This window comes from Anopheles maculipalpis, chromosome 2RL (genome assembly GCF_943734695.1).
Source record: "Anopheles maculipalpis chromosome 2RL, idAnoMacuDA_375_x, whole genome shotgun sequence".
Lineage (NCBI taxonomy): Eukaryota > Metazoa > Arthropoda > Insecta > Diptera > Culicidae > Anopheles > Anopheles maculipalpis.
The window spans coordinates 84,697,630-84,725,367 of record NC_064871.1 but is presented as its reverse complement, the minus strand read 5'-3'; the positions used below and the strand labels follow the sequence as shown (position 1 = coordinate 84,725,367).

General features: G+C 43.1%; 5 protein-coding genes across 5 annotated transcripts in view; 3 read left to right on the top strand and 2 right to left on the bottom strand.

The window, feature by feature from the left end:
• LOC126568604 (elongin-C) overlaps positions 1 to 27,738 on the bottom strand; it is a 589,072-nt gene that overhangs the window by 431,551 nt on the left and 129,783 nt on the right. The window lies entirely within an intron of this gene.
• LOC126567558 (SET domain-containing protein SmydA-8-like) lies at positions 9,184 to 15,177 on the top strand. Its single transcript, XM_050223775.1, has 4 exons — positions 9,184 to 9,210; positions 13,485 to 13,630; positions 13,709 to 13,849; positions 13,908 to 15,177. Exons 1-4 carry the CDS (start codon positions 9,184 to 9,186, stop codon positions 15,175 to 15,177), a joined length of 1,584 nt encoding a protein of 527 aa, XP_050079732.1.
• On the top strand, positions 15,995 to 16,733 carry LOC126568481 (UPF0488 protein CG14286). The gene is made up of 2 exons (XM_050224966.1): positions 15,995 to 16,241; positions 16,313 to 16,733. Exons 1-2 carry the CDS (start codon positions 15,995 to 15,997, stop codon positions 16,711 to 16,713), a joined length of 648 nt encoding a protein of 215 aa, XP_050080923.1. The 3' UTR covers positions 16,714 to 16,733.
• Positions 17,087 to 27,738, bottom strand: part of LOC126568538 (28 kDa heat- and acid-stable phosphoprotein) — an 89,067-nt gene continuing 78,415 nt past the window's right edge. The window contains exons 2-4 of the mRNA XM_050225033.1: positions 17,888 to 17,916; positions 17,216 to 17,680; positions 17,087 to 17,137 (exon numbers count right to left, since the gene is read on the bottom strand). Of these exons, the coding sequence (XP_050080990.1) occupies positions 17,103 to 17,137; positions 17,216 to 17,680; positions 17,888 to 17,897 (510 nt within the window). The 5' untranslated portion in view covers positions 17,898 to 17,916 and the 3' untranslated portion in view covers positions 17,087 to 17,102. The remainder of the gene's footprint in view (positions 17,138 to 17,215; positions 17,681 to 17,887; positions 17,917 to 27,738) is intronic.
• On the top strand, positions 20,312 to 27,608 carry LOC126567744 (putative ATP-dependent RNA helicase SoYb). The gene is made up of 11 exons (XM_050224021.1): positions 20,312 to 20,482; positions 20,549 to 20,779; positions 20,871 to 21,129; positions 21,349 to 22,201; positions 22,619 to 22,874; positions 23,349 to 23,528; positions 23,616 to 24,458; positions 24,567 to 24,997; positions 25,070 to 25,966; positions 26,034 to 26,289; positions 26,520 to 27,608. The coding sequence occupies exons 1-11, from the start codon at positions 20,312 to 20,314 to the stop codon at positions 27,606 to 27,608; spliced, it is 5,466 nt and encodes a 1,821-aa protein (XP_050079978.1).

Below are 27,738 nucleotides of genomic sequence, written 5' to 3'. Positions count from 1 at the left end.
ATTGTGAGTCTTTCCCACTTCATAAACTAATTAAATGTTAAGAGATGTACACTTTAGACTTGAAACGTGGTAAGCTGTAGCTGTGTAAACGTAATAAAACTGATTATAATTATCTCTATAGAACTTCTGAGTAGAGAAGTGAAATTCTATTGGATTTGAAAAATAACTTCGCAGATGGAACTTCTATAATGTAAGAAAAGTTCTTTGAATCAGAACAAAAGCCAGAGTCAAACGAGGTATGTAAACTGAACGAAATTATAAATACGATGACCATTCCATACAACACGGCTTCATGCGCTGTTTTATATATCAATCTTTAGCCTCTCTAGGATAATCTCCGTGGCACAATTCTCTACCAGTCTCTTCAATTTCTTGGCTTCGCCGATGACATTGACATCGTAAGCAAGACGACAGCGAAGGTGTCTGAGGCTTACACCCGACTGAAACGTGAAGCAGCAAGAATTGGATTGATGATCAATGCGACGAAGACAAAATACCTGCCTGCCGGAGGCTCTGATCGCGATGGAGCCCGAGTGGGAAGCAGCGTGTTAGTCGACTGCGACCACCTCGAGGTAGAAGAGGAGTTTCTGTATCTTGGGACTGTCGTAACGATGTCAGCAGCGAAATCCGGAGACGCATTGTGAAGGCGAATCGTGCCTACTACGGCCTTCACCGTCTGCTGAGATCCAGAAGACTTCGAGACCGCACGAAATGTGTGATATATCGCACACTGATTCGCCCGGTGGTCCTACCACCGGGCCACGAGTCTTGGAACATCCAAGCGGAGGATACAAACGCTCTTAGCGTGTTTGAGCGTCGCATCCTCCGGACCATTTTTGGCGGTGTGTTCAAGCATGGAGTGTGGAGGAGAAGGATGAACCAAGAGCTTGCTGAGCTATAAGGATAACCGGACATCCTGACGGTAGCAAAGACCGGCAGGATACGATGGCTGGGGCATGTTATGAGGATGCCGGACTCATGCCCCGCCAAGAAGGTTTTCGTCAGCGCCCCCAGTTCAGCACGAGGCGTTGGAGAGCACAGCGAGTTCGTTGGCTGGATCAGGTGAAAGGAAACCAGTCGGAGATCGGGTGCCTACATGGATGGGAAGCTGCCACCAGGAATCGAGTTGCCTGGAAATCTATTGTTGACCGGGCCATGCCACGACGACGTGCTGTTTAAAAGAGCAGGCCAACGTGATGATGAGGATGATCTAGTCGAACTTGTATGAATGACGACTAGGTAACGAAAACAAACACAGTAATAACTGTTAGCCATAACTATGTAATGCTTTGGATATTATCATTCCAGTTACCCAAGTCCTTAAAAATAAACTCTTTTCTATTCCAAGAAAAGAAAATTCAATGGTCTAGACTCAACCAAAATCATTTCTATGAGTGTTGTTTCTAAACATATCCTTTTCAGTATAAACTGTACATGAAACATACACTACCAACCTATCATTTTATATATATATATCTGATGCAAACTGTGAATAAGGAAAAAGAAATCCTGGTTTAATGTCCTCCGAGGACGATAATATGGGAGGACTACTTCGACAAAGGGAGTCTAGTGTGAATAACCAACTTTTGATATTGACCAACGAACCAAAATGTAGGGTGGTTAAACAGAAGGAACTACAATCTTCTAGATCAAACTTTCATAGTCGTTCTTAAGGAATAGTAAAGAATTTTGATTTTTTCCCGCAAAAAAATCCCTTCAGCAATGCAAACAACATTCGCTTCTCCGTAATCTACTCGCAAACATTCGTGACTGTCGCGAAACTACTCAAACATCACCATCGCAATGGTGGCCTAACTTCCATCGAAAGCGGAATAAGCATACAAGGTACGGGATGGCAATACAAAACCCACTCAACACACTCAGTTCCTGCAGTGTTGGATACATCTCAAACAATTGCTCAAAACTGCATATTCCGTTTCTTGCGATCATCAGCCCGCAAGCTTCAAACCCCTTTCACTCGATCACCGCAATAACATTCTAAATTGGATTTTGTTGCCAAACTACTGCTACCACTACTGCCGCTGCTACTGGCTCCAGCGTAAGCCAATGCTGAACGCTTTCCACCTTCCAGCAGATGTCTTCTGTCAACGCGGGAGAAAAGCTCGATTTTTCGCTTCGGTGAAATAAAATTGAGTTAAAGTGTAACGAGATTAGGGGAGTAATCTTGAACCCTGTACCGTGGTGGTGTTGGTCACAGTCGCTAAGGAAGCGGCCGTGACTTGGTGAGACTGTTGCATACGAAGGAAGAAAGCTATGTTTATTATCTTGTGATTGGAGCTAGAGGACTTTTCGTACAAAATAAAATTTAACCTTGTAAAAAAATTGACATAAAATCTATTTAATATTAGCATCATGTAGATACGCTAAGCAATAAGCCATTAGATAAAGCAATTTTAAATTAAAAATGTAATAAAAAAACACCAAAAATCCATAAATAAATAGGTTGTATTGTACCATTTCATATAGCTAGTATGATATGGCCAAAAAGCCACTACCTTAGAAACGGCTAAATTAATTGTACATAACATTAAGCATGATTAATTGTATTTCAATGCAATCCTTCCACTCGGACTTCAAACTCCAATGACAACGAAAGTCCAATGGACCTGCCTTACAACCACTCGAAACATTCAATGCGTAGAGCTTTTCTACTTCATCCATCGTACAAAACAATCCACACCGAACACCAAAATGCTCGCAGGCAAAAAGGTAAAACGATACACAGGGTGGGCACACACGCCTTGTACACTACCGCCACTGAAACTATTCACCAAAACCGGACGTCATTTATTATCTCGTTCCCGTAATCAACCGTGGTTAGGTTGCGCGGTTTCGGAAATGCATCCATGGACGCGATTCCGTTACCGAAAATCGGAACCAGATCACACACCGGTTGTTATTCGATTTGTCACAAGTGGGCTGGTTGTGCTGCAACCGTACGCGTCTGCGATGGAGCCGATAAGGAACATCAAACCCGGGCACCGATCGAACACGCGAAGAGAAATCGAAACGGACAATAAATTGTACCTGGGAGCGGGTACGGTCGAGTTTCACTACTATCTCGGCTTTGAATCAAGGCAAATGCATGGGGCCTCGTTTCACAAAATTGTGAATTTACGGAACAGGACACCTTCCACTGTTGATTTTGCTGCAGGACACAGAAGGAGCCCGATGGACGCCGTTTGCGTTGAATCAGATGTTGGAATTGTTACGGGAAAATTCAATCAACCAGCTCCTAATTGGAATGTACGTTACGGCCGAACATTAGTCAAACAGTTGTGGAAAAATTATGTGAAAATCATCTGTAGATGCGAATTGTGCAGGAATTATGCGAGCAGTTGGTTTATAAAGAGTGCATGAAGCACGGCAATGATTAATAGGGTATTATTGAATTCTTAACGCCTAAATGTGTGAAATTAGTCAATCATAGGCGATGATTGGAGAGTATTTGAATTACTTTATGCTACAAGAATACGTTAAATTTCATGGCGTTATCCATGCTAACTCTCTTTTTTAATGATACACTGCCCACTATACTTACATCAAAAATGTTATAAGCGTTCCGCGTTCATTATCAATGTTTATATTAAATTTCCCCTTTTGGATTTACCCTTTCCCTTCCTTTTTCTCTTCCTCACATAAAAACTATAATCTGATTTTAGTACCACACGTAGTATCAGCTTTCTACAATCCCTTCAGGCAACGTTCTTGACGCTTCACTAGCAACGTTCCACGCAGACAAGAAATATTTTCGCTCACCTTGCGTCTCCACTTCCAGCTGCGGTATAATTACAATATCCAATCATTCCTTTCCACCGTTTCCCACTGCATTTCCCGCATGCCCGAAGGCATCCAGCTTACCGCTACCACCTTAAGGGAAGTCATAAAACTGTCCCGACTCGGTGAGGTTACCACGATTACGTGCCGAACAGTAATTAAATTTAAAATATTGTTGCGGCCATCCGACCGAATCTTTTGCTGCAACCCGGGCTGGTTTCCCCTGTGGTTGGATATAGAGCAGCAAAGCGAAAGCTCCCCGGAAGGATTGATTTTAAAATGGTAAATTAAAATTCATTTTCCTTCGCCGATTAACCTTGTCGGGGCGTCATATATTTTAATAATGTCTTGCGGAATCATGATCACGGTGAAAGTAATGAAATCATGTGATGATAATAGCTGACGCCAGAATGATGTATTGCAGATGTGGTTAGGGTTTTTTTCCATTCTTTTGCATGAGGACTCCCGCCCTTGAGGATTCGCACCAAAGGCTAGGCGTCTCCATCGAGGTTTTGGTGCTTGAGAACATTATTTCGTATCAATTTTATTTTACTTTTGTTCGATCATCAAAACATATTATTGCCGAATAATCAATCCATTCCAACAAAACGATCTGATTGTAATTAAATACGAAACTTCACGGCACGCATGGCCAATCGTAACTGACAGGTGACAAACAAATACATCAAACTCCTTCACCATTCATTAACCGATGCCAATATCGTGGCGCATTGCATTTAAATCATCTGATTGAGGATGATAATAAATATTGACATTCTGAAGCACACCGTCGGCCTCATCATTAATAATATTGCATACGATCATAGCCCAACAATAGCCCCGGTTGTATGCTTAGAATTTTCAGCTCATTAGCCTTCTATTGCGTTAGTCATTAGCATACGGTGTATTTTGCCGTCCATCAATCAAGTGCGTATGAAGTGTGAACATTTACACCGTCATTTTATAGCCGGCAGAGTGCTCTAGAGTTCATAATCTGTAATGTAAAGTACAGTAATCTGCTTTCACACGGTATCATTCACTATTGAAAGGTTTATATGGGCATCATAATGCAATATCGTCCAAATTGAGTTGATAGCTAAAGTTTTCCGAGAATTATAGATGTGATGTAGGTGTGAAATGGTAAAAAATCTTTCAACAGCTTGCTCTGGAAACTAGTTTTAAATATAAGAGCATACGTTCAGGCGTAGTTATTCAAAACCACAATTGCACACATTTTTATGTTACACATTTTCTTTATATTCTGCCATTTTATTTCTTTTTTTCTTGCAGTAAATGTTTGAACATGGCACACGCCACCTAAATACCATCACCTATCACACCGTTGACTTTTGGAAATCTTGCGGAGAAAACAATTCCACACACTATTTCCCCCGCCCGGTATGCACTATTCCGCGCACTAACAGTGCAGATCGTGTCACACATCGACACATAAAGTGCCAACCATTTGCACGGTGCTATGTTTTCAGCTCTTTGCAGTTCAGTCTTTGCTGCTTCTGCGCTTCTAAGCGTGACATTAAAAAATGCTGCCCGCAATGTTTGGAAATGGATTAGTCTGGTACAGCGCAACACCGACGGAACCGTCTTTTTCATCTTAAAGCGCGTTACCGCACGTATGTAATGTCATGTAATGTCGCTGCTCCAAAAATAATCATTCTCCCACTCTCGATAAGTGAGCCCGCAGCCTGTCTCGCCGGTGTGCGTTAAGACGCACTCGATTTTCACTGAGCAATCCACGAAGATAGAAGCGCGACAAACGGTCACGATGATGCTGCTGTCGTTGACGGTGGATGTGAGCTAGAGCGTCAGAAAAAAAACATACAACATTCATTAATCATATTTTCTGCCGGCTTACGGGTAGTTGGTACCGGGTTAAAACTACTGACAGATAGACGCCAAATTGACTTAGAATGGGGCTTATGAAAAATTGTAATCTTGTGTGACTAATTAGTGGCGTATACAGAGCGAGAGAGCACACGTTGGATCAGGAATCAAGAGGAGATAAAAATCAGCAATAAAGAAAAATGAATAAGGAAAATAGGAAGACGGTTAGAATTAGGAAAGGAAAGTGTGAGATAATTGCCTTGCTAATTCATAATCATCTCCTTTTCCATTTCCGTGGAATTTAGGGACACTTTAGAAAAATATGTGTGTTAAAGCTAATAGTTTCATTTTTCTTCATTTATTGAGTGATAAGAGTAAATCATGAATTTAAGGTTATATTTTTGAATAAAGAAAAATAAACAATACTGAATAATGTAAAATAATATGTTGGTCATTTTTATTGCAAAAAGTATTCTATTTAAATATGAAATTTAACTAATATTTTTAAAGTATATTTTAAGTATGACGGCTAGCCCCGCTTTGTCAACATCACATGTGGTGAATGTGTAAAATAACTGCATTATTGGGGCTTTTGCTCCCTGTTGTTATTTTTGCCTTATCCCAGCCATGCTCGGTTATTTAACTAATAATCATCATTCTTAGAAAACGAGGTGCGGCTTCTTTAGCGTTTTCTATTTTATTAGTGGTATTAGTTATCTCGAGTAGAAGAAAATCAAAGAATAAGTCCGCGTTTAGCACGCGCTTGTGTTCGTTCCTATTCGTTGTTCGCTCTTACTTTTTGATTCGCGACTGATCGCTCGTTCCTAGACTGATCCCAGGCCCAGCTCGTCCTGCCCGTTTCTGATTCTTCTTTCTCTTATGTTCTTCTATTCGCATCCTTACTGAAAAGGCGTTTAGAATCTTGTACTTGTCTTGTGTTAAAGTACAACATCTTACGCTTATATTATTATTTAGTAAAGCAACATAGACCCCAAATATTCTAGATCAAAGCTTCTCTCTTCAACACTTCACACTAATTTCTTTCCATCCCTCATGCCGTATCGTGTATCGAGCGTGTTACAACTTTCGCCACCGAAAATCATCCTTTCCCATCCATTCATCCATCCATTCACACTATTTCGCTGACGACGGATTCAATCCAGTGTGCCGCAGCCATGCCCCGCTTACGGAGGGGGTGTGCTGAGATTTACAAAATATGTTATGGTCACGGTATTCCCATCCGCAATATGTTGCGCACGAACGAAACAGGCAATGAACTGTCCATATTGAAATCTTTGGCCATGTGGTGTGGGTCTTTTTCGATTGCCACACAGCGTTCGGGCAGCCCTCGCCAAGCATTCATCACTTTTATAATTGTACTTTTTGATTTGCACGTTTACATCCAACCAATGGATGGTGGGAAAGAGTAAGGTGGAAAGCAGGGTGGTCGTGAGGGTGCTGAGCCGAGAGTCAGCCATTTCGGTTTGAAGAATAGCGTTCGAATATGATGTGATTATTTACAAAGCAAACGTTCATATGCGGTCTGCGTGCATCTGGTGTATTTTGTTGGGCTGAGCTTAGTTGCTGTTCATATGCGTATTGTTTATTACAAGCGATCATTTAAATAAACAGATCGTTCCTTGGTTGTGGCTGATGCAATCATTTGTCCCCAATTTAATGGAAGTACTTTGATGTATATATTCGAATTTATAATTCTATTTCTTCTGCTTTTACTTGCTATTATTTTTCTTCTCTTCTTTCTTCTATATCTTCTTATTTTTCCTGCATCCTCCTTCATTTTACTCTTGGTTTTAACTACTTATGCGATAAAGTAATCTATTAAATGGCTTACTGGTATTATTTATTATGCCAAACAAGACAATCATCGTAAATCATTAAAATGCAATAATTAATCGTTTACGCCTAAACATATGCAACTAACGCAAGAAAGACTACATTTTTAGGTAACTTACTAGCATTTGATGTATTTTTGGTTTAATTTTCCTAGTATTCCATACATACATTCCAAGCATACAAACCAGTATTGATTAATAAAACAAGCTGATTATTAAATCATCCAAATTTATAAAATATCAAACAAAACACTTTCATCTTTGATGCCACACTCGCGAGTTGCACTCATGCCAATTTGTGGTTCCCAGTACAACGTTGCGCTTCAAACACAGCCAACCGATGAACCGGGTACGCTAATGTTATTTGTTTTAAGTTTTACGAAATCTCGTCCGTTAATGTGCGCCAGCGAGCTGGGCACGGTCCGCCCGCCGTTTCCGATGCAACTCGGCACGAAAACGCCATCAGTACGAAACGTCACCTAGAAGCCGCCGGTCGTAAGTTCTATCTTTCTCTCCTACAACGGTTCACGCTCGTCTGAAGGATGCTTTTTTGTGTGTTTTAAAGAAAACTTGTTACTATAACAGGCCGGAAAAGGGTTACCGAGCTAGAATGATTGAGTGAGTGAAAAAGTGAAACAGTGCAACTGACACATGTCACCGGGAACGAGCTTCAAACGAGGGCAGAGACAGTTGTCACAAGACTTTTCCTCTTTTGTTTTAACGGGAATCGTTTTGATTGAGAGTAAAATTAGCATTAGGACAGTGTTTTACCGTGGGGGGGCACCAGCAGCGGTTTAATTGACTGTTTGACAGACGCATCTCAAGTTACCAGGAACCTTCAACAGTGGGTTTTCGACACACACGCACGCGAATCAGCCACCCGGCGTTCACCCGGCCGAAATCGGTCCATCATTTGTCACGGTAAATTTGACGGCGGTACGGTGACACAGGGGGACCTTCGGGACGTGTCGATGTGTCAAAATGCGACTTGTTTAAAGCAACAAGTTGCACCGGCGTACATGTGACCGTGAAACGATGCTACAGCTACTGCAAGCTGATCGGTAACATCTGTCCAGTGGTACGGTGTTAACCTCACGCGGTCGGCCAGGTGGCTCCTATTCGTTCCACGCGGGAGACTATAATGAATAAATAAATAAATAACTGTATCGAGAAGGCAAGGCTAGCAAGGGCGACTCGAATTTCATGCATTTCCGATGTGAAAACGATTCGTGGCCTCACGCTCAATCAAGCGTGATCCGACGACGACGAGCACGCGTGTGTGTGTGTGTGTGTGTGTGAATGAAACATAACGATAGAAATGGGGAAAGAAACGAAAGAGACCGTTCCGTGTGTAACTTTGTGCGACCGTTGATTTGTGGTTCTAAAAATAAGAAAAACCGTCGTTTTCCCAGCGACCGATTTCCGCGCCGTATGCAATCGGACGTTTTGTGTGGTGGGACGTTCTGTCCGTCGGCGTGCTTGGTGACAGAAGAGTGAAATTTGTCGTGAAAGGCATCGCACACATTCACGCACGGTTCGAGGCGAGGAGATTTTGCCGTAAAGTACGCTCGATAGTGAAGCATTTGTATCCGATCGAAGTGGATTCGTTTTTTAAAGATTTTCTTGGATTTCTAAGTGCAGTTATTCGAACGTACTGAGTGCAGTGTTTTGGTGAAGTGAAACAGACAGCATGCCGTCACATCATCACAAGAAGAAGGTAATGGTTTGTTGGTCAAATTTTGCAATTGATATGGCAGGAAAGTCTGTTCAGATTATGGAAGGATAGTGCAGATTTTAACCCGAATCGATTCGTACTGTCATGTCTTTGTAATCAATTCATCTAATTTTTTAACAGCTATTTTCTGTGTTAAACACACAAAATGCATCATGCGTACCAAATACTTGTTAACAATACATTTGTTAGAAAAACTGTTCTGCAATCTCATAATTGTCACACTGGATGGAGGCGCCTGGTAGTTGAAGATTTTAAATGGAGGCGCCTGGTACTTCTTGCTGATTTTTTTTTGTACAATGATGCCAAAAATCTAATTTTAATTGTCTGCTTATCACATTCAATAATCTGTATTGTCTAAGGTACTTCTTCTGATGTTTAGTAAATTTACTAACAGCATAATCAACTTAATTACCGACCAAACAACGTGCAATCGAAACAAACAGTAAATACCCGTAGATTCCGTCACATTCCAGCCGGTACCTATGAACACACACTTTACTAAACTTGTTAGAAATAATTCCACCCTAAACGATAAAACACATTCCAACCGGTGTGCAGCCAACACAACAGACCCGTTGGAATGGTGCTGAAAGACATGCTCCCGTACGATCGCTGTACGTCGACCACAAGTGCATCCTTACCCAACACCCCAACACCCGGTCACGGTACATTACCCGTGTAAGACGACAATTCTCGCCACGTCTCCGTACGCCTCGCTGCAAAACAACGAACTGGCTGGCTAGCTGACTGGCTTACCATCCTCGTTCTATTTCGCACACACTCTCACACGCCTTCTCCTCAACGTGACGCACACGCACAGACGCTAACAATTATTTAGTTAATTATAAAATATCTCTTCCCAGGTAACGGCTCGTACGTACGGTACCACCATTTTGTCCTGCGGCCAATTGTTCGCACGAGTCCGAGCACGACAACTATTTAGTGGCATTTTCACAAGAAACTGATCATTACTACCGCGGAAAGAGTCGAGTGGGTTGTGAGAAACGCGAACGAATACTGCACAGTGTTGTTCATCGTTTCTTGTCTGTATTTTGTCCTACTTCCATCATATTGTCACAACACACACACACACATACATACACGGGTGCTCGCTATGTGCAAACAGATGAGATAATAATATGAGTTTCCTTCCAATTTCGCTTCCTCTTTTTATGTGGACGTTGTTGAGGCATTGTTTTGGCCTTTCCCACTGGTAGAGCAATGCAAACAGGTGTGCTTTTTAAGTCGCTTATTTTTAAATACACATCACACATCACAACTTGATGAAAGTATCTTTTCACTCGCGAAGCATGCGAAGCTCAAAGTAGCTACATCGATTGCAGTTTCATGCAGTTTTCTATCATGTTACAGTCCGGGTTAGATGTCATTTAATTAGCAGAAGTACAGGACAAATTATGAAATTAAAATATGCGCATTGTATAAGTGCATTTTTTATTTGTTCTTGGTTTAAAAGTTTTTCAAAATATTTATGGTAACTTTTGAAAACAATAAGGAGTAAGAAGTAGTATCGGGAAGTAGGAAGAGCTCTTGTATGACGCCGCTACTTGAGAAGGGTTATCCTACCCTCGGAGTGTGTTATAGAGGTATTACTCCAATGCATTCTTGTGCGAAAGTAAGCGAAATTATTCTGTATGATACCTTGTTAGGGGATCACACCTGTGCACAACATTCCTTGTTGTAAATTAAGCCTATACTGGAGCATTGCACCGTTTTCTGGTGTCCATATACTGATACTGATACAAAACGAATAAATTTTACCTAAAATAGACTCTCTTCTTTAAAACTTCTTAAAGGGCCCTGGCTCCTATGTGAAGAAACGCTTAAGGAATGCGCATTGGAGCATGCACAGAGCACATGTTAGTACTTGATCAATATTACCCCAAAAAGCTATTGTTTTATATAATTTTTGTAGCACGTTCAATGTGGATAAACGTACCGGTCATAACGTTTTGTTTCGCATTTCCCCCTCTGTTTCCTTCTCTCTTTGTGGAGTGAAATTTTGCTCCGTTAGTTCTTTTTTTCACCGGGCTGTACCGAAGCGATTATAATAAGATGAGTATGATGAGGTACCTTTTTTGCTCCTACAAACCGACAAAAGGCATAAAACAATTCAGGTAATGAAAATGGCATCAATCGCTTTGTTATGTTGCGTAAAAAATGGTTTATATTAAGATAACATTAGGTTTTGTTAAACCTGTTATTGGTACCTACAAATTACTGGTTTTTCTAGACTTCATTTCACACGTAGAATAACTACCTGCAAACGGCGGGGACAATCGATGCCCAGTCCAGCCGTGTAAGGACCGCTTGAATCACCCTAGACAATAATTAGATAGGATAAAATCAGATTACGCCTTTTTCTGTTTATTGAATTTTAGCTATTTCTCTAAATTTAGCAAAACGTTAAAGAAGTGATGTTGATTACCAATAATTTAATTTTTCAATTTTATAACAAATTCTTTTCTAACTATAATTTCATTCAAATATTCCCGATAGTCTTTAAATTTAATTAATGGATTAGTCACGGCAAAATTATGATGGTTGCAAAAGTAAGAAATATTAAGTTTTAGGTGCTTTGCCATGCACTCTTAACACTTTCCAGCACTTTTTTGTAATTTTCCCGCAGTTTTTTGACAGTGGCTCAATTATTTTAGTTCCACTTGTCTTTTATTAATGCAAGGTATAGGTATTGATGGATTACTCTATTTGTACTCAACCGCACCATAGAAGAAGCGTTACAATAACAAAACCAATGCGAGATTTTGAATGAAATATTCATCCGTCATCCGTCCGCCAAGTCCCAATAAAAAAGTGACTTATCTAAGCTTGCTTATAGCCTTTGTGGTTTAGTTTATTTTCCTTGTGAAATTCTTATAATTTGTTGGATTGAAGGGAAGGTGCTTGTCATTCCTTACACTGCTGCTATATTTTCAAAAAGCTTAACTCAATCGGAAGGATGAATCGCCTAAAGGATTTCAAAATAAAAGTTTATACTTCCCCAAAGTTTTCAGTTAAATATATTTCACCAATTGTACTATAATGTATTTTTCACCGTACCAATTTGATAGAATACAAAATAAATCGCTTTAAAATGCATCACACCCGACACAGCAATCAGCTAACGATCAATGATTCATTCGCAAACACTCCAAACGCTCCAAACTACCATTCCTTTTGATTAACCATTAATCAGTGACTGAAAATGATTTCATCGTGTTTGCCGGGGCCCTTCGTTTAAAAGTGTGCATGAAAACTACCAGTTTTTTTTCAAAAATAATTAAACATTTAACGAGAGAAGACAAGTGCCCGAAAAGCATTAAACCACCACCAGCTCACACGCTCGTGCATCGTTCATGCACATTCGAGCCGGTAAAATGCACTTCAGAAAGTCGGCATGTCCAACACTCGTGTACGTGTCATCGCTTACCGCAGAATTTTCAAAAACATAAAAAACGAGCCAAATTTGGGTGCAAAATCCGTAAAGTTGCGATGGAAAGACGCCCCACTCAATGTTGCATAAATGCATGCAAATGCAATCCATTCGCACAACAACACAACAGCGTGTGTGTGTGTATGTGTGTGTGTGTGTGTGTGTGTGTGTGTGTGTGTGTGTGTGTGTGTGTGTGTGTGTGTGTGTGTGTGTGTGTGTGTGTGTGTGTGTGTGTGTGTGTGTGTGTGTGTGTGTGTGTGTGTGTGTGTGTGTGTGTGTGTGTGTGTGTGTGTGTGTGTGTGTGTGTGTGTGTGTGTGTGTGTGTGTGTGTGTGTGTGTGTGTGTGTGTGTGTGTGTGTGTGTGTGTGTGTGTGTGTGTGTGTGTGTGTGTGTGTGTGTGTGTGTGTGCGTGTGTGTGTGTGTGTGGGCGCGCACACACGTTCGTTAATAATCAATGAAGGGCAAGCATGCAAAAATGCATAACACGATTTCAAACGTTGCGCGTTGTTTGGCTACCAACATCCCCTACCAACTAGCGGCTAATTAATTAACTCTGTAAACAGGAAAGCTACCGCGTGGTGCATCCATAATTGGGATGCGTTTTTCGTCCGTTACGGGATGGGTTGGTATAACAGGTGGATTAATTCCTACTTACAACAATCGGCGAAACAAACAAAAAAAAACACACACACACGTCTATGTTGTTATGGAGTTTGGCTGCAATATTTTGATCTGCCTATGAGCATTGGACAATTTTTCCCAATCATTCAGCGTTTAATTTTTTTTATTTGTTTTCTATTCACAGAAGCATAAGAAGCAACAGAACCAACCATCCGGATACGGAAATTGCAAGGAAGATGTTGGAAAAGCTTCAGAACAGGGCAATGGAGCTGATGATGTGAAGGAAGACGAGACATCTTATTTAGTCAAACGTTCGGAACAGGTTGGAAGGTAAGAATTGAGTTCTCAGCATTTATTACTTAAGCTGTATTTACCTTCGATTGTCCTGCTCTCAACTATTCTTCTCAGATATCTCGTTGCTGCACGTGACCTCAAAGCGGGTGAAGTCATCATCGAAACACCACCACTCGTTGTGGGTCCCTGTGCGGAAACTGAACCAGTCTGTTTGGGTTGTCACAGTTCCTTCACACCGGGAAGCGTTGTGCACAGGTAAGATCCTGAAAATCTCATACTATTTCCATCACTCTACCTAAATCCTTATCCTTAGATGTGACAGCTGTAACTGGCAACTGTGTGCTCCAGACTGCCACGGTCTTAGTAGTCACCGGCAACTTGAATGCATTCCACTGCGGGATAAAGCTGTCCACAAGCTGCTCCAATCGTCCACTCCCGTCCAGGTGAAGCTGATGTACGAGGCTGTACTTACACTACGCTGCATGCTGTTGAAAACCATCGATCCCGCCAATTATGATCGCTTGCTGGATATGGATCCTTTGAATGACGTGCGGCACCAGATACCGAAGCTGTGGAATCGTAATCAGAAAGAGATAGTGCAACGAATCCGAAGCGAGTGGGGATTCGCCGAAGACTACACCGAACAGGAACTTCACACTATCTGCGGCATCATCGAGGTTAACGCGTTCGAGGTCGGCCAAGATCCAATCAAGGCTCGTGCACTCTTTCCGAAAGCTTGTCTGCTCATGCACGACTGTACACCAAACACCGGCCACACGGATGAACTTCAAACACACCACTTAACCGTGCGAGTCCTAAGATATGTGAAGGCAGGTGAACCACTTACACTGACCTACGCACACATCCTCCAAGGAACGCTCAAACGACGCCAGCATTTAAAGGAGGAAAAGTTTTTCGACTGCAACTGTCGTCGCTGTACCGATGCTACCGAGCTTGGCACGTACTGTAGTGCCTTTCGATGTAGTAAATGCCGAAGAGGACTCATCCTGCCGGTGAATCCACTCAATCAAGAATCGGAATGGCGCTGTCACCAATGCTCAAACAGTCTGTCCTGTGAGTCGGTTATACTGCTGCTCGAAAAGCTATCCCAACAGCTCGAAAGCATTTGTAGTAATGATGTTGGTGGATTGGAATCATTCCTACACACGCAGAGCACGGTACTGCACGCTAATCACTATCTGCTATTATCGGTCAAGCATTCGCTCTGCGAACTGTACGGTAAGATAGAAGGATACCTTATACCACAGCTCAGTCAGGAGCAGCTGAAGCGCAAAGAAACACTCTGCCGTGATTTGCTCGAGGTAGTGGATCAGCTGGAGCCTGGATTGAGCAGACTGCGAGGTACCATCATGTACGAGATGCATGTCCCACTGTTGATAGAGGCAGGCCAATTGTTTCAGGGTGGTGTTATACAGCGAACGGAGCTACGCCGTCGGTTGAAGGAAGTGCAACGACTTTTGTCCGAAAGTGAACGGATATTGTCACTAGAACCGGAAGGTTCGCCTGAGTATGGCATAGCAGAAGCGGCTAGGGATGCTCTTAAGAATATGGGCGATGTATAGAAGACTGCAAGTTTGCTTCTTTTTAAATGTTGACTTAGTACAGAGATTCTATCGGATTTCAATGAACGACGTTCGAATGCTGGCGTTTGAATTGGCGGAAAAACAGAGCGGCTTACAGAGCTGATCCAACAAGTTAACTAATCTAGCTAGTAATTGCCAATTGTCGAAGTTAGAAGCTAAAACAGGATGTTTAGAATGCTCCTCTTGCTTCCTCACGGGATGTCTCAACACCTCTACAGTAGTCTGCCAGAACCATTAATATTTTTTCATCACATAGTCAGGCGAAAACCAAAAAATGGTGTTTGGAATAATAGTTTAGCTTCAAAAATTTTCAGTACGTGTCCATCTTTCCCGTAACATGTATCCGTCTTTTCCGCACAAGTTAAAACTGCTTGTCGATTACCTGTTTTTGATTAAACGACTTTCAAAATAGAAGGAATTATTTGGAAAAAAATTGTATGCAAAATAAATGAGATTTATGAATCTAAAGATATTTAAATTAATCTTACGGTGTTCGTTCTAACCTGTTTTACCTACTATTTATTATTTTATTTTATTTTTTGTTAAAAAATAATTTATTGTTTGTTTGCCTGCAAAGAAACCCGCGTAATTTTAAAAAAGGGCCCAAAGTTATGCAACACTCATTGTCGCACCTGAAGCGAACAAGGTTGCCGCCCGCGCTATTTCGAATTTTGACAGCAGTTTTCGAAATCGAACACCGTAAACACACCATTTTTTGACATTTACTGTCTGTTATTAAAAACACACCTTTCTGGTTTAATTCTGGACCGGCTAAATAAAACACGCCAGCTCAACAATGGCCCCTCCGAAAATAAAATTACACAAAAACACTGGAAAACTTAAATCGATTCCACGGCCCACCAGTTCCATCCCAACACCGGCAGCTCCAGCTTCTAATGCTTCTGGTGCTGGTTCCGGAAGCGGATCCAATGTATCCGCACCATCCGAGGCCGATCGGCAGTTTGAGCTGGAATTGTACTGGTGCATTCAGCAGCTCGAAACAACACTCAACCTACCGAGCGTTCGTGAAAACAACAAAAAAGGTTTGTCTAAATTAAAATGAGGTTTTTTGTTTTGTTCAAATCCTAACCAATCCTGTAAATGTTGATTCCAGTTGAGGAAACATCCAAGCTGATCAACACGCTGAAAAGTGGCACACAACCTATCATCCGCAAGAGGCAAATTATGCGCACCACCTTTGGTGACTATCGGAGTAAAATGGCCGCCGAAGAGCAGACGATGGCCGTCAATCCGGACAGTGTACGGTTCGATAAACCGAAGGAAACGACCACAAAGCACACATTTGTGAAGAAATCGGCAGTGTTAAATGGTGATAAGAATTTTAAATTTAATTTCTCAGTTGATGTTAACGAACCGGAGCAGCAACTGGAAGTAAAGGCTAGTGGCGTGGATAAGAAGCAAGATAACGTGAAAACTGTTCGAAAAACAAATGTAGGCATAATCGTTCCTTCGGATAATCAGTTTCGGTTTAACTTTAACGTGAGTAGCGATTAGATTGAAGCGATTTTAATAAACTGATGGATGTACGAATTTCGCAAAATATACCCTTTACTCTACGCTACAAACAGTATGGCCGATTAGAGTTTTATATTTATCGTACAATTAAATTTACTGCGTATCGATGTACAACACTCTAGTAGAGGAAAAGGGGAAGAATTCGGACGTCTCGCGACGTTCTCAACTTATCCACTAGAAGTAGGGATCCGGGATTCAGGGTTCGTCGTGTCTAGCAGACATTGCTCCAGGACGGGAATCGCACGCTGCACTCATACTCACACACAAAAAAAAACATCCGAGACAGTATACCAACGCGGGCGTGGGTAATAATCAGCGATCGTTAACCTACTAGATGCTGCTCCTTGGCCACACGACTCGCGTAAGCTCTACGATTCGCCACTCTTCATTTTGGCTTCTTTTTCTGGGCGTGGGACACGAAAAGGACACGAAAGCGAGAGTTAATTATAACATCCGCACACATACCTTACCAGGTGCTTACCTTTCTTTTCAGCCTCACGCCTTGCCGCCGCTTCCGCACGGTGCTGCTTGATGATGGCCAACCGTGCCAGATCAGCCTTCGCTTCGGCCGTTTTACCTTCGGCGTGCCGTTTCTGGTAGGCGGCCGCTGCCCGCTGCTTTTCCAACTCCTCCTTCTCCCGGCGCGTCAGCTGCGGCTCCTCATCCTCCTCCACCGCTTCCACCTTCCGGTGAGATTTCTTTGCGACACGGTTCGGATTCTGTATCTGTATTACCGATTGGGCACCTTTCGCCTTATCATCGTCCGAGTCGGAGTCCGAATCATCCTCTTCGTCATCATTATCATCCTCATCCTCGTCATCATCGTCCGAGCCCTGTTCCCGCGTCTTGCGCCATTTTTTCTCCTCCTCGTCCTTCTTCCGCTGTGCTTCTAGCTCTTCCGGATTGGTAAAGTTGCGATTGCGCCCTTTGTGGTTAACGTACTTTCCTACGGAAACAAACACAAAAAAACACCACAAAATCAGTTCCCCCGAAACAGAAATTGATCGTCAGGTGAGAGTGTATTAGGTGGGGGAGATTGATGCAACTGCACCAGTCTCAGTGCATTGGTTGTTTTTTTTTTGTTTTGCTCTTTCTCTCCCTCTCTTGATACATCTGTGACCATCTTTACTGAAACAAAGCAAACAGTAACTACCTCGCGGCATGATTTCGCGTCGTGTGCTTTTCGGGAAGAGATTGGGGAAGCGCGTTCTATTCTATATATCTCAGCGAAACTGTTTCGATTCAACCAAACCACCGGGACCGGAACCGGATAATGAATCGTTTTCTGTTGTGTTCAACTATCGGAGGGACTATTTTGCACAAACCCGAGATAGAAAATTCACTTTACTACTTGCAAACCTAGATTCGCTGCTGCCCTCCAAACGTGTACGCGAAAAAAGATGCAGAAAAGAAAAGCATTCATACCGTTTGACATAAGCCAAAGGGGGCAAACTGTCAAACTGTGACAGACCGGAACCAACAGGTGCAAAATGGGGAAAATTGTTTTGCAGGGGTACTGCGTACATGAGTGATTTGGAGGGATTTTGTCATTTTTTATAATAGAAATAAATTGAATAAGACAGGAAAAAATCTAGTTAGTCTAGAGAAATTTTGTGAGGAAAAAACATGATATGGTCGAAAAAATAAAAATAGTGAGCACTGTTGTATCACAAATAAGACTAAACTATATATGCTAAAAATCCTTCGGAGAGATTCTCTCAAATATGAGAAAGTTTCACCTCTGCCTTCCCTACGAATGTCGGTCCCACACTCCATTGGTGCTTATACACTGCTTCGGAAGAATTCCGTCGCTGGTTGAACTTGGTCCGCGGTCAGAAACTTCTCCTGGCTCGTACGGTTAACAGGCTAATTCTGCAACCTTAGCAAACAAACGATCTAGCCATGGACGGTCCAAGAAAAACCCAATTCGTCTGATTAAAGTAGATCTAACAACGTCGCAGGGAACGGCATGAAAGTCCGGGAACGGTCATCCCTTCGTACGATCGGCCCACCAACAGCGAATGGTCGCACCCGATTTTTTCCCGAGTGTATGCGATACAAGCCGTAATATTTTAGCAAATTGGTTTCTTTGTAGATTAAACCGTAGAGGGTGCAGGCGACAGCGGCGCCGGTATTCATAAGACAGGACCTGGGCTAAAATCCAATCCGCACCGTACCCCCGTAGTAAGGATTGACTTTCCTCACTAAGTGGTACTAAAAAGTCAAGCAATAAGATCAGTCCTTTCCGATAAGAAAAACAAAACTTTATCAGACATGATCTAGTACGTCAGAGCCCCCTTCTCTAGGGGACTCGGTATTTGAAGGGTAGTGTCTCGGGTACGATGAGAGCACTGAGGAACGTGATTCCAATGGGTCTGCAAGGAGTACTTGCCAGTTTAGCTCTACGGGAATTGCAGTTGATTTTTTCCATTAGGTCAAAATTTTCATGTTCTTCAGGGGAGAAAACGGGAGAATATTCTGTCGGCTGATTTTTGATTCTATCTGCATCAATATGAGCTTTTGAAAGAAAAATGCCTTCCACCCGTGTGATAACACACTCCGATTTCCTATTCCTATTTCAAAATTTGAACAGAAATGTTCAGAATAATGTTTTCTGAAATTTGAAATGAAATGTTTTCAGAATAAATGCGCTCTCAAAATTCACAAAAAGACAAATTAAATGCTTTCTTTTGCTATTTGTATGAATCCGGGACAAAAACAACTCCTGATATTCCATTTAACAGATATTTGCCACCCAAAATCAAATCGGAATTGTGCATGCTGATGACAGCGTTTTTCATCGTGTGGTAAGGGCTTCATGAGTATATATGAAATATTCTCGCTTTCAAATCGCGTTTTGAGTACCTGGCGCTTGCACAATCACAGTATGTACACGAGTCAACAGAGAAATAGTTGAAATCACAAAATTGAGATTTTTTCACAGTTCTTGAACCAATTCTATAATTTAAAATTTCCCGTGGCCTGGGATCTTTTTTTTTCAAATCTCTTGCTGCCTGTGCGGCTTTTGTAATCGATGTTGAACTGTCGAAAAAAATTAAAACTAAGGTTTCAGCCTTATGAAAATCGAGAAGGTCCCGGGTTAAGCGAAATTTTAAACTGCTGAAATCGATGTGAATCTGTAAAAAATCTCTCCGCAGCTGAGAAAATGAAATCACTCGAGAGTCGCAGCCTCAAAATTAAAAAGATACCACCCAAAATTTATCAATATCAAAACAGTTGTAGCAAATAAAATAAAAAAGCATTCAATATCAATTTCCAAATTGATTTGTTTCAAAAACTTGTCCTTTTTTGAAAAAATAATCTGCGCATACCACACCCTGTACAGCACTGCAATCGAACGAAAAGGAAATCATGCTGCCAACTCGCTCGCACCGCAAACTGTCATCCGCATCACATTCCGGTAAACAGTCGCGCATTTTTGCCTCTGTTGCGGAAGGTATTTCTTCGAAGCGTATCTTTTGTTGCAAATTTTTTACACCGCAACCCAAGCTATCCGGCATAGTAACATCCACTTGACTGGGGAAGCTTGGTTTCTCTAAAACCAACCGGTAAAGAAATGGAAAATCAAATTTTCATCACGTGCTTTGTCGATCCGCACAAGTTTTGGTACAAACCGTTCCATCCGGGAAGCCAGAAAAAGCAGTCCAAAAAGCTGGAGGATGCAATCGACGAGTACTGTGAGCAGCACCACGCCAGTGAGAAGAAGAAACACTACGAGCTGAACGAGGTAAGGTTCTAGCCAAATGGTTGCGAGCACCATTTGTAAATTGATCCGCTTTGATGTCGCTTCCAGCTCGTCGGATATTACATTCCATCGCTCACACGCTGGACCCGTTGCATCGTGAAAGGCATTCGTGAGGACCATACTGGACATGCCACATACCATCTGTGGATGATCGACGAAGGCAAACCGGAAGCTGCTAGTGACACGCAACGCATGACGCCATTGCCGGAAAAGTTTCAGGACACCTCCAACACGCTCGTCCAGCGTGGTTTGATACGAAACGTTTTACCTGCATCCTGTGTAAGTAAATGGACTTCTCCAAACGTGGGGGACAGAGGAACCAACAACAACACGAGCTAATGGTTGCAAAAATTCTTTCCCATACCCTCAGGTGTACGATCCGATAGGGGACCAGATACGCAAAGCGGAATGCTTACGGTGGAATGAAAGTGCCAACAAAATGATTGGCTCGCTGAAAGATGGCATCGATAAAGTGTGCTTTACGAATGTGACTTCGTACAAGATTGGTAAAAATACGATCGATTTCGGTGATTTGCTGTTTCACTCGAAAAGCAAGACGTTTAACGTGGCGAACGTGCTGTCCGACCAATACATGGGCATCACTGTGGATTCGGAGTATTTTTTGGCCTGTAAGTAGCAGCGTCGAGCGTTTTACAGGCTATTTTTGCTATAGGGAATTGCATTTTAAATTTCTGTAAAGAACTTTTGTTTCCCATTACCATTTACCAATACATATTTAACTTCTTTTTCAATATTTTCAAAAATAGTCTGTAAAACACTGTAATGTCTTTCCGAACCATTACCTCCTCCCAAGTCTAATTATTAACCGGTTTTGTTTTCTTTTACAGATATGTTTGAAAACCAAACGGTCGGTTCGAGCCGTGCTTCGTCGATCGTTAACGGATCACTGGACGATTCGGTAGCGTACGATGTGAACGTAAAGCTGCGCAAACTTTCGATTATCTCCGATGGGTTGAATGAGTTCAGCTTTGACGAGTCGGCCAGTATGGTGGGTGGTGAGCGTAAGCAACCCTTCCCACCAGCCCCACCAGCCCCACCAGCTTCCGCTGCAAATGGAAGTATTGTATCTGCTGCTGGTTCACAAAAAGGTGACGGATCGAGCTTGTCCAGCGAAACGAGGAAAAAAGGGTTATCACACTTGAATAAAAAAATCCGTTACCAAATGGCACAAAAGATGAAAAATGCTTCGGCACAGAGTGGTAACACAAAATCATCGTCATCGGCATCGACAAAATCGAACAGCCTGGTAGCAACTGAATCTCCAAAGGCGGCTGCTGAAGAACTGTCCACGCAACTGGTAAAGGACAATTCTTTAGATCAGATCCGGCTGAGTCCAAATTCGCTTACAATTGACGTTGCCCAATCGATAGAGGCGGAATATGAGCTTATGTTGACGAACAAAAATGTACCGAAAGAGCAAGTTCCGTCCCCGGAACCGACAACAACCAAGAGTGGTAGTGAATCGGCTCAAAAATTTCTACAAAAAATTGCCAAAGCAAAAGCAAGGCTATCCCAACCGAAACCAACCATTCCTGCCACCGAAGAGCAACCGAAAATCTCTCCAGCAATGGTGCCGGCTACCATCCCGTTCGCTAACCTGCTACCGTCCGAGAAATTGCCCACGGTTGAGAGTAATGCCGCGTTGAAACGATTTGAAAAAGTAATACAGAACGAGAAATGGTAAGCGTTAAACCGTAATTTACCTTTTTTGAACTCGATCAAGTCGGCAAACAAAAGTTGGCATTAGATAGCTCGGACTCGAACAACCTTTAACCCAGATACTTCTGCAAGTATTATATTTCTTTATCTTATTTTATGCTAAGTGCTCGAAGCGCACCATTTCTTGGAATTTATCAACCGTTTTATGTAAATGTTTGAATTTTAATTTAACAAACATCACCACCACCAGAGCCACCCAACTCGGTCGAGATTTGGTGGAAAAATGAAATTAATCCATGTTTTGAAAGTTAAGCTTGTACCAATTAATAAAGTGAAGTACGGCTGTTTGCTTGGACATTTGCGTCTTTTGTGTACATTGAAACCCGAACTCTCAAGCCATACATCCGCTACAAATACACCCTTCCTTCTTCTTTGTAGTCTTTTCTCCCGCCGGAGTCATCATCGGGTGCTGGTGCACGGTACCAAACTCCCGCATCCAATCGATCGTATCGAGGCGGCCAATTTTAGCCCCCGTGTGCACCAAAATCTGGAACAGTTGGGCATTACGAAGCTGCTTCGTCTGCAAGCGTACGCATGGCCACACATACTGCGTGATAATTCATTCATCTGCGTGAATGGGGCAAATACAGGCAAAACGTTCGCCTATCTACCGGCCGTATGTTCCATCGTGCAGGTATGTTTAATTGTGCTTCAAATTAGTGTTGTCAGATTCGGGGCTCGGATCGATTCGCGATTCGTATTCGATTGGATTTCTAAACGTCACACAGGGTGTGACCACTTAACCGGGGAAAACCGAGTTGAATTTGTTTCAACCGGAAAAAATCGAGGAAAAAACCGATTTTTTCTAATCTACCTAGCTCTCATTTTTTCTTCGTCCTGGCTCCTTACGTAGGGACCCACAAATTATGTGCGCAATTCGTTCGTTACTCCTTTATTTTTACGGCGTTTTGCATCGATTCTGCTCTAGCATACTGGAGTGCACATGAGAAAACTCACTCTTGTCACTGATTTGAACGAGGAAAGAAGAGTAGGTAAAGCGATTTAAAACCGGTCGAAGCAGCACTTTCCTAATCTTGGTCGTTCTAGTGCTAATTGTGCTTCAAAATGTTTGCCCTTTATACTGATTTTTCCTCTTCCCTTTTTTCAGCGACAAATAGAAGAGTCACTCGTACCATCCGATGCCGGTCCGGTCGCCATCATCGTATGCTACTCGTCGCGCGAAGTGCAACGGATAGCCTACTACTGCCGGAAGTTGCTCAACTCAGCCGCCCATGCCGATCTAGCCGTGCTGGAATGTTACGGCATACGGACGGTGACGAAAATTTGCGTACGTTTCATTCGCGTCCTGGCTGTTTTGGGTTAGCTAGACCGTTTTTTTTTACCTTCCTTTTCTTCTCCCTTCCGACCCGCTTAGAATCTTCTCTTCAATGGGTGTGCCATCCTGGTCACGACGGCACCCGCATACCGGCGGCTTTACGAAAGTGCACCGGAAGCATTCGTCCGGAAACGCATCCAAACGGTGGTGATCGATAATATCGAAGAAATGTGGGCCAACTTTGCGGCGGAATTGCGGCTTGTGTGTAAAAACTGCGACAAGGAAGGGTTGCAGATGATCGTCACGGCTAGCTGTTGGATATCGGTGCTTGGATTGTTTCTGCAGCGCTATCACAACATGATCATCTGCATCGGAGCATTCCTGGAGGCGGCCGTGTACACGAAGGCCGACTTTAGGTTCCGTCTGTTTGCCGGCGAGCAACAGAAGGAGCTCGAACTGCTACGGCAGCTGCGACAGCACGACTATCGGAATGAGCGTACGATCGTGTTTGGGAAGGATAGTGGTGATCTCGTTCCGATCGTGAACACGCTGAAGCATGCTTCGATCAACCACATTGTGTGTAATGAGCGGACGGTGTTGCAGCAGCATGCCGGATTCCGGAACTGGGATGAACAGCTGCCGGGCGACATGGTGGTGTTTGTGTGCAGTGATGAATTGTTGGGAGATTTGAAGATCACGAAAGCACAGCATATTGTGCACTATTCCCTGCCACCTACGTGGTCTACGTTTACGCGGCGGTATGCCTGTTCGTTCGAGTACTATGAGTCACCGTACCTGGCGTCCGAGGGCAAGCAACCGAAGGGGAAACCGTCCTCGTTGGTGCTGTTGAACGAGAATAACAATCAGGAGTTACCGCGGTTGGTTGATTTTCTCGAGCAGCATCTGCCGAAGGTACCGGAGAAGCTGATTAAATACGCTAAGGTAAGTTTCACCTGATGTATTAGTCTTATTTTTACCAACAAAATAATCCTAACTAGTTTGACTCACTGTAGATCGCTAATTGCTTAATTCCAACTCATTTTCTTCCAGCAAATTCGAAGCATTCATGAGAGTGCAAAAATCGCCGATGGACGCGCCGTATCCATGATTTGTACGCACGTGCTAGGTCTTGCCGTTTGTCATAACATTCGCAACTGTGTCTTCCGGCATACGCTGACACCGGACGATGTGGCACCAGACGCGCTGCCAAGAAATGGCATTATAAGGTTAAAAATCTGTCACGTGTTCTCCCCGGCACATTATGCCGTCTGGCTGGAAGCGCATCAACCTGTAGGGTCGAGCGATTGGACGATGCTAACGGACAGCAGACAATATTTGGTACAGGACATTGCAATGCAGGCATACTACGCCAACGAGGACCGCCATCAGATGCATGGAACGCCGCGCCGGAATGAACTGTGTGCCGTTTACCACGAGCAGTACTATTGGCGCTGTCGCATCATTAACTATGATGAATCAAAGTGCGTGAAGCGAACACGACTACTAAGTGGAAATAGTTCTGATGAATTCTCTCCCCTTTTTTTTGCTTTCAGTGTGGATAGTTGCGATGTACAGCTGCAGCTAATCGATACCGGCCGGATGGTGCACGTAAAATCTTTCGCCCTGCTCCATCTTCCCGACCAGTTCCGCAAGCTTCCCGGGCAAGCAATTAACGTACGCATTGCAGCACTCGTGCCGCACGATTACGAGCAGGATTGGGACAAAACGGTCACCCTGACCGTGCGTCAATGGATCGAAGAGCACGAAAATCGGGCCAACTGTTACGTGAAGAGTAATGTGCTGCTAGCACTGAAGGATACCCTATGGGTCGATGATCTGCATCTGTCCGAACAGCTGGACTATGTAAAAACGACCGTTACGACGAAGCGAGTTGGTGCCACGATCATTTCCAAACAGTATGGCATCGGGGATAGGAAAACGTTCGAACAGATACGTACGATTGTGGACGATTGTGAAAAGTTGGCCATGCAAATGGTACAGCTACAGGCGGAAACGGTGAACGAGGGTAAGCTGGATGATGTGGAAGAGGACCAGATATCTAGCGATCAGGAGAGGACATTTTTTCTGAACGAAACAAACGTCAGCAGCAAGGAGAATGATCGTGAGGAGTCAATTCTGGATGAAAATTCAAAAAACGGTTCAACTTTGGAGAGAAAAGTTCCAACAATTGAAGAAGAGAATTTCAAAACTGTATCAAAGCTAGATGACAAACTGGTCGAACGTGAACCGGATGTCGTTAGCAAGAGCAGCTGCTTGGTTCCAGCTGAGTTAAACACTACCACTTCCTCGTCTAGCTCGTTTGAAGAGCTCTCGTTGCAGCACGACTGCGAACAGTACCGGTTTGATACGTTTCTGGTGCACAAAGCGTACAACGTAATGATTGGCCACTATCTCGCACCGGACAACTTCTACGTATATCGTTGTGATCGGTAAGGAATGTTGTGTTTCGCCTTTTTTAATCCTTACACGCTAATGTGTTTCCTATTTGTCCATCAGAATATCGGAAGTTGATTCGGCGATTAAAGAGTTCATCCAGGACGAAAGTAAACTAAAACCGCTCGAAAATCCACAGCTCCATCAGCACTGTCTCGTTTTTTACGAGAACAATTACCACCGTGCACGTGTGGTGAAGCTGCCGCAGGATGATAGCAGTAACGAGCTGGAAGTGTTCCTGCTTGACTTTGGTGGAACGTTTAAATCTAACCGACTTTACAAGATTTCCAACCGTCTTCTGCGTGAGCTTCCATTTTTGGTAAGGACTAGTGATGGGCTATCTGGAACGCACCCCACGGTTCCGATCCGGTTCCGACGGTGTGATTTCAATGCTGATTCTAAGGACATCGACGGTTGAAATCGCGACCGTCCGAAAACGTCGGAATCGGACAGTTCCGGATGGTTCCAAAGGTTCTGGACGATTACGGCGGTTCCGACAGCTACCGTTTATGACTGTATTTTTTTAATAATTTGCATTTTTTTCTATAGGCCATCAGGGGATCGTTTGCGCACATTCATCCCCCGAACGGTGACACCAAATGGTCCGACGAGGTTTCGGATGCTATTTATGATAAATGGCTTGAGCAACACAACCACGGCACAATGTTTGCCTCGGTGACGCGCGTCATTCCCTGGGGTGCTGGTCCGGACCGTATTGAAGGATGCAACTGGTACGAGATGGTACTAGCCGATGGTAATGCGTCCGATGAGTTTTCCATCATTTCCGACATTGTGTACGATAATCTGGCCCTGCTACAAAAAACCGAGTGTGATTATGATGATGAGGGAACCAGTACGGTAGCGGACACGGAGGACGATGACTATATGCAGGTAAACTTCACCCACGAAGAGCTGATGAACATGATGAAAGAGATAACGGCGTCAAGAACCGAGGACAATCAAGTAAAGGCAATCCGAGAGCCGGCTCGTATTGTTGAAGTATCCGGTGAAGAAATTGATAAGGAATTGGCTTCCGTTGTTGTACCAAAACCAAGCGAAAAGCAGCAGGAAAATTCCGTTGTGGAAAAGGAACCAAAACAGCATCCAAAAAAGGACCGGAAGTTACATCTAGTGCCACTCATTTGCGATTACCGGTATCCGCAGACGGTTTGGGATCAGGATAAATACTTTGTCGTGCTGCGCGTTAGTGCACCGGATGTAGAACGGTACGATCTGGTGGTGAAGCATACCTCGCTGTTGCTTCAGTTCGTAAAAGCGGACACTGACGAACGGTACATTGTGCCGCTGAATCTGTTCAGTGCCATAGATCCACGCCATACGGTGCACGAAATACGAGGACTTTCGATTGTGGTACGATTACGGAAGCTTGTACCGTGTATGAGGTGGCCGAAGCTTCACAACCACCATGGACGCAAGCTGCCCTGGATAAAGGTAGCTGCTAATAGTAACGGGCACGATAGTGATGCCAGTATGGACGAAACGACAAAGAAGAATCGCTGGAACAGTTTGGTACAGGCGCATCTGGATAGTTCGGTGGAGAGTTCCCAGTCCGGGAATGAGCGGGATGTTGATTCGGATCTGGAAGACGAGGAAGCGGTATTTCTTGACATGAGCTAAGGACATTGGGAAAGCACCATCAGTACAATGACTTAACAACTGTGCTTTTTTTTCTGCATGAATTGTAAATGTCAATTATTTTTATATTACATTAACAAAATATCATTTAAAAATTTGTATTTTTTAAATA

Coding starts and splice junctions, on each gene's coding strand:
- LOC126567744 (XM_050224021.1), top strand. CDS start 20,312: ATGGAAAATCAAATTTTCATCACGTGCTTTGTCGATCCGCACAAGTTT. Junction 20,483..20,548: donor AACACTACGAGCTGAACGAG/GTAAGGTTCTAG, acceptor TGTCGCTTCCAG/CTCGTCGGATATTACATTCC. Junction 22,875..23,348: donor CCGTATGTTCCATCGTGCAG/GTATGTTTAATT, acceptor CCCTTTTTTCAG/CGACAAATAGAAGAGTCACT.
- LOC126568481 (XM_050224966.1), top strand. CDS start 15,995: ATGGCCCCTCCGAAAATAAAATTACACAAAAACACTGGAAAACTTAAA. Junction 16,242..16,312: donor TCGTGAAAACAACAAAAAAG/GTTTGTCTAAAT, acceptor TGTTGATTCCAG/TTGAGGAAACATCCAAGCTG.
- LOC126567558 (XM_050223775.1), top strand. CDS start 9,184: ATGCCGTCACATCATCACAAGAAGAAG. Junction 13,631..13,708: donor CGTTCGGAACAGGTTGGAAG/GTAAGAATTGAG, acceptor TATTCTTCTCAG/ATATCTCGTTGCTGCACGTG. Junction 13,850..13,907: donor CCGGGAAGCGTTGTGCACAG/GTAAGATCCTGA, acceptor CCTTATCCTTAG/ATGTGACAGCTGTAACTGGC.